Source organism: Mastomys coucha, unplaced genomic scaffold (genome assembly GCF_008632895.1).
Source record: "Mastomys coucha isolate ucsf_1 unplaced genomic scaffold, UCSF_Mcou_1 pScaffold18, whole genome shotgun sequence".
Classification (NCBI taxonomy): Eukaryota; Metazoa; Chordata; class Mammalia; order Rodentia; family Muridae; genus Mastomys; species Mastomys coucha.
In genome coordinates, this window is record NW_022196900.1 from 108,586,463 (window position 1) to 108,592,692 (window position 6,230).

General features: G+C 48.7%; 1 protein-coding gene and 1 long non-coding RNA gene across 2 annotated transcripts in view; one reads left to right on the plus strand and one right to left on the minus strand.

Annotated features, from left to right (window-relative positions):
• LOC116097036 overlaps positions 1–1,533 on the plus strand; it is a 2,713-nt gene extending 1,180 nt beyond the window's left edge. The window contains exon 2 of the long non-coding RNA XR_004121190.1: positions 1,111–1,533. This is a non-coding gene — a long non-coding RNA (uncharacterized LOC116097036). The remainder of the gene's footprint in view (positions 1–1,110) is intronic.
• Nmnat1 (nicotinamide nucleotide adenylyltransferase 1) overlaps positions 1–6,230 on the minus strand; it is an 18,921-nt gene that overhangs the window by 6,475 nt on the left and 6,216 nt on the right. The window contains exon 2 of the mRNA XM_031379498.1: positions 444–611. Coding sequence (XP_031235358.1) covers positions 444–558 — 115 coding nt within the window. The 5' untranslated portion in view covers positions 559–611. The remainder of the gene's footprint in view (positions 1–443; positions 612–6,230) is intronic.

The following is a 6,230-nucleotide window of genomic DNA, read 5'->3' on the forward strand; positions in this document are numbered from 1 at the left end:
TCCTCCTCCTCTTCCTCCTCCTCCTCTCCCCTCCTCCTCCTCCTCCTCTCCCCTCCTCTTCCTCCTCTCCCCTCCTCTTCTTCCTTCTCTTCCTCCTCCTCTTCTTCTTCCTCCTCTTTTTTATTTTTATTTTTTATTTTTCCCTGATACAAGGTCTCACTGTGTAGTCATGGCTGTCCTGGAACTTGCTATATAGACCAGGCTGGTCTGAAACTCATAGAGATCCACCTGCCTCAGACTTCCTCGTGCTGGGACATGCACCATCACACTTGGCCTTATTCACAACTTCCTGTTAACATTCTTTGCTACAAGCACTCTTACCCACTGAGCCCATTAACCTTTTCTGGCTAAGTTCCTGTGCCTGGAAGCAGGGCAACACGCTTGTGTCCAGGATCAGGCATTCACACAAACACAGTCTTAGTTAGCTGGGTCGCTGTGCCTACCTGTAGCATTCATATAGTCTTTGGCCAGCTCGAACAGCCTGAGATGCATGTTGGTGATTGGGTTGAAAGAGCCGCAGGCCAAGAGAACCACCTCCGTCTTCTTGGATGAGTCCATGGGGAGACGGTGGGGCTGCTTACCCACATGCAACCCTCTGACACCGACGCTGTCTACAAAGGGGAGAGGACACACGTTCATTTACAGATCTCTCGACGTCATCAGGCTCTCCCTGCAGACAGGGGACCAAATACTTGGCTTCACTGACTGAGCTGAACTGCAAAATGGGCTTCACCCCCTGCCCTTCGCTTTCACAAGGATGCAGCTTCTCCCAGAAGGGAACGAGATACACCGCTCTCTTCCTATGATTTGATTTGCCCAAAAGAATATGGCAGCAAAGATAATGTGTTAGTTTTGAGCCTAGCACTTAAAGGCTATCATAGAGGTGGTTTCTGTTATTATACTAACATAATAAAGAGAGGGGCAGTGGTGACCATGCCTTTAAGCCCAGTACTTGGGAAGGTTCGAGGCCAGCCTGGTCTACAGAGTGAGTTCCAGGACAGCCAGGAACAGCTGCACAGAGAAACCCTGCCTTGAAAAACAAAAACAAAATACAAAAACCTGTTCTCCTGAGAACCAGTTCACTCTCATGACCTTCTTGCTTCCCACTAGGCATCTCTCCTTCAAGGACCCATCTCCTCAGCACAGCCACGCTGGACACCAAGCTTTCAGCACACGGACTCTGAGGAAACACTCAGCTAAGCTGTAGCAGCCATGTTCCTATCCTCTGATGCCTCTAGGGTAGACTGCTCTGGGATGACAGCTGGTACCCGGCTGAGATGACAACTGGCCTCTCGATATGTGACTGGCCATCAGAAGCTAGCCAAGCACAGCCAAGATCCTCATTCCCACGGCAAGCCCAGGAGACAGCAGATGCACCTGATGTAGCTCAGCAAACCCATGGGTTGTTCTTAGGCTCAAGTTGAAATGAGTATTTACTGATGGGTGCCACTTGAGTTTTGTGATGAAATTTTAATAAAGTAATTCACAGAGCTGGGGATATAGGCAAGTGACAGGACACTTGCCTAATACATATGAGGTGTTCAATTCCCTGCATAGCAAAACAAACAAGCAAAACAAACAAACAAACAGTAACTCATATCTCTCTTGAAGAAACAAGAGAAGAAACTGTGGCAGGTAGCAGGAATGGATCTGAGCATGTGTTAGGAGGTGCAGCTAGAGCTCACTGGGAGCACTGAGCTCACTGGGAGCACTGGCCTCACATGCAGCTGTCCCCTACATTCAATCTCCAGTGGTGTTTCCCTCCACCTCAGAAGAAGAAAAGGAGGGGTTAAACAGTAATGGTTTCGAGGTCTCCCGTCTCCTTTCTCATTACAAAACCATGGTTTGCTAATCCTTTCCCTTCCAGCCTTACCTCTCTATTCACTTCCCATACAAAGTGCCCGCCCCTTGCAGAGCTGGGAGAAACAAGGACCTTAAGTTCAAGGGCAGCCTGGGCTATAGGAGACTCTGTCTCTAAAAAAGGCAGTATCTCCATGGAACTGTAGTCTTCAGGGAAACTGGGATACCTGCCGACTTCTGAGCAAGCTTTCCGGGACTTGTTGGGAGGTCCCTCATGCCAGTCCTGGGCACACCCAAGTCAGGTTCTAGACGCTGTGCCCCAAGGGAGGGCAGAGTGGCAGGAGGTAAGGTGTGGAGGGGGTCCAGAGACTGTCTGGAAGCAGAGAGAGAACAAAGTGCACCAAGCCCCACCTTGTGCTCTGCGGGAGCTCGGGTTCCCTTCCATCCCTGGAGAAGGAGGAGGCTGGTGGAAGCTGATCTCTCAGTGTACGGGGGGGGGGGGGGGGGGGGGGCAGTCTTTGTCCTTTGTCACACTGGGGACCTGTCTCAGATATCCAGCCATCTCAGCTAGGCTCTCAACCCTCCAAGCAACAGAATTAAGTTACAGTGAGTTCCTACATGGTGCTCAGTCCCAACATGGAGGTGACGGACGGGTGTGGAATCTCAGAACTGTTCTGACCACCACTGCTACCGGACCAGTGCCGCCATGATTCCCTTGTGTTTGGTCCACACAGCCTGTCACCGGCGCTGCTGGCTGCCGAGGTCGCACAGGCTCAGGCTGTAAGTGCCGCCATGATTCACTTTTGTTTGCTCCACACAGCCTATCACCTGCACTGCTGGCTGCCGAGGTCGCACAGGCTCAGGCTGTAAGTGTCCCTCCCCAGCACTTTATATCAAAAAATTCATTGCTTCCTGGGGCAGTCTTCAAGTTTAACTGAAATTTACTTTTTTTTTTTGTAAAAAAAGAATTATTATATTTCATGTATATGAGTACACTGTAGCTGTCTTCAGACACACCAGAAGAGGGCATTGGATCCCATTAGAGATGATTATGAGCCACCATGTGGTTGCTGGGAATTGACCTCTGGAAGAGCAGTCAGTGCTCTTAACCGCTGAGCCATCTCTCCAGCCCCTGAAATTTACTTCTAAATCACCCATCTTTTGAGTGTAAAAGACACTGTGATGCAAACATTAACTCATGACTACCACTATTGAAGAGCGCTGTGACTCTGCAGTTCTTTCCCGTCTCCAGATGCCCAGTCTAAAGCCACATTGGCCCACTGTTAAAGGACAAGTCCAGCCGGACCACCTCGCACAACTGCGGATATTTCTTTTGAACTGGTAGCTTTCTATATCTTGTTCTGATGATGCTTCAAGTGTTTTAAAAGTGTAGATTTTGAAGGCATCTATTCTTTTAGGACCTCATCTGAAAGAGCAGTAATTGTTTCTATGAACATCCTATAGTCATTCAGCCCTAAGTGCTACTAATAAAATCTGAGGTGAATACGGCCGGGCTGAGGGGTGGATTAGTATTTTATGATGAAGGTCTTGCTTATAGGTCACTGACACAACACAAAGAAGAATTTAGAAAGTGTTTGCAGCAGTGAGCAGTGATTCCCATTTGGTCGCAGGCTAACTGGGTCCACACTCAGGGTGGTTCAACCTGCCAGGGGGCAAGAGCGGGGTGCCGGCTCCCATCCTAGGTATATCACTGACTGCTGCTGTCTGTCCTTGAACAACTCAAGATTTTCTGAGCCTTGGCTTCTGCATTTTTTTTGTTTTGTTTGTTTTTTGTTTTTTGTTTTTTCCAGACAGGGTTTTTCTGTATAGCCCTGGCTGTCCTGGAACTCACTCTGTAGACCAGGCTGGCCTCAAACTCAGAAATCCTCCTGCCTCTGCCTTCCAAGTGCTGGGATTAAAGGCATGTGCCACCACCACCGCCCAACAGCTTCTGTATTTTTAACATGGGGACCCAAGGCCTGGTGACATGTGTCTCTAGTGCCAGTGCTTGGCAAGCTGAGGCAGAAAGACTGTGGTAGCCCAGGAGTTCAAGGCCAACCTGAGGAACATAGTAAGATTTGGTCTCTTAAACAATGTGTGTGTGCATGCACATGTATGCATGGGTGCGTGTATATTGCATGTCTTTAATCCTAGTACTTAGAAGGCAAAGGCAGGCAGATCTTTGTGAGTTTGAGGCTAGCCTGGTCCATATAGGGAGTTTATGGTCAAATCCTATTAAAAAAAAAAAGAGAGAAGGAAAAAGGCAAGAAGGAGGGAGGCCCATGGTACTTACTTTATAGAGCTTTTGATTACTAAATGAGATATTGTGTGTAAGATACTCATACGTTTATTTAATTGCAACTATTAAGCTTTGTATCTTCTATTTATTCTTACTTTGAGCTAATACTTCTTACTGTAACTTGTGTGTTGTTTCATAACATTAACTGAATCATGGCAAAGGGTCTGCAGATTGCCTCCGACTGCTATCAGCGGCACCTGGTCTGAGGCAGGGGCAGACTGATGGCAGCCATTAGCTTTTTACCGAACAGCGAGCTAGCAATCCACCTTTGCTTAGTTTAAGACAGAATCTGAACCTGGTTCCTTGAAGTCCTAAAGGTGTACCTCCCTGTGTCCACGCAGCCAGGTGACGGGGGTCCTGTGTGGGATTAGCGTCCTGCTCCTCCAGTTCTACGTTCTGTTAAGGTAAGTCTTAGGCCAGGCAGGCCTTACCTGTGGGAGCGGTGCAGGTGCTCCCTGGGATTCCTGTTCGTTGCTTAACTGCCGCCTGCCCCATTGTTCCTGTTCCTGTTGTTGATGGCAGTTGTGTCCGCCCCTTTGCATGCTTAGTGCAACCTCAGTGCCGTAAAAGTTGCAGAGATTCGGGCAGATTCAGTTTAAGTTTTAACAAATATTCCCTTCCGTGTAAGAGGCCATTCAATGGGAGACAGTGAGGGCACCACCAATAACTCAGTCGATGAATCCCCTAGGGTCTAGTCCCAGGGGTCTAGTGTGAGCTAATGTCTACAGGGCGGAGGGCAAGGCAGGCACAATCAGTCAGTTGGATTCTGAACTGGTGTGTGACTTCAGATTCATGGTAGGAGCTTAGTCCGCAAGCTGGAGACAACCGTCACCGAGCTAGCAAAGCAAAGACAATCTGCTTGCCCAAAATAAAGAGGCTCACTCTCAAAACTGTAGAGATTCTACATAAATCTGAAAACCGAGCAGCCATTGACATGGGGATAAAGAGAGAAGGCCTGAGCTGGTGCTAACTGCATAGAGCAGGTCTAGCACAGGTCTGTGCGCAGTATAGCACAGTTCTTTACTCCCAACGGTCAGAATCTCTACAAAGTTGTTTTTTTTTTTTTGTTTGTTTGTTTGTTTTTACCAAAACCATCAAATTAGATTATAAAATAAACAAGCATTGTTCCCCAGTCTTGACTAACCATGCTCACTATCGGGCTGCCAGGAGCCAGACAGAGGATGAGAGAGCTCCTGGTGTGCCCATGCCTCGGAGGACTCTGTGGTGAGCGTGTGGATTGCTTTTCAGGCCCAGATCCTCCCGGTACTGCAGTCAGCCTCTCCTGGCCGCTCTGGTCGCTAGCATGGTCCTCACCCTGGTCACACTGGGTAAGCGGACAGTTCCAGGGGAGCACGCAGTAGGTGCTTATTATTTGATACACACTGTATGTGTTCACACGGTGGGCTGGGTTAAAACTCCATGGTAGAGTGCTTATCTAGGATGTCTGGGTTTGACCGCCAGCATCATTAAAAAGAAAAAAAGAGAACTTTAAAATTTTCTGGGCATCCCTTATAGTTATCCGATAATGAGAATGTGAAACCTGAGGCCAACTCTAGAAAAATAAATTGTATTTTTCTCCTTCCTTCCCCTAACTCATTTGTGGGGGTGGAGTTGGAGTGTCGGGTTTTTTTTGTTTTTGGAGACAGGGTTTCTCTGTGTAACTCTGGCTGTCCTGTATCCTACGCCAGGCTAGCCTTGAGCTCAAGACAGGCGCCTCCTAAGTGCTGGGATTAAAGGTGTGCCGCATGCTGCCTACCTAAGGTGCTAGTTTCTAAAGATCAGGCTTTACTCTCCAGCCCTGGACGGTCTTGAACTTGCTACATAGCCCAGCTATCCTCAAAGTCACCACCCTGCCTCCTGCCTCTCAATGCCGGGGTTACATGCGTGGGCCACCACGCCTCAACTGTAACACTCTAGTGAGTTATATTAAAGTTCCAGGTTTCGTGATTCATTCAATACACGATGTTGAGCCAGCCAGCTGGCTCAGCAGATAAAGGTGCTTGCAGGGCAAGCCTGGCCACTTGAGTTCCATTCCAGGAACCCAAATGAAAGGTGGAAGGAGAGCAGCTTCCACACAGCAGTCTGGTGTCCTGCCACATATGCTGGCCGTGGTGCTGGCGCCCCCCCCCCC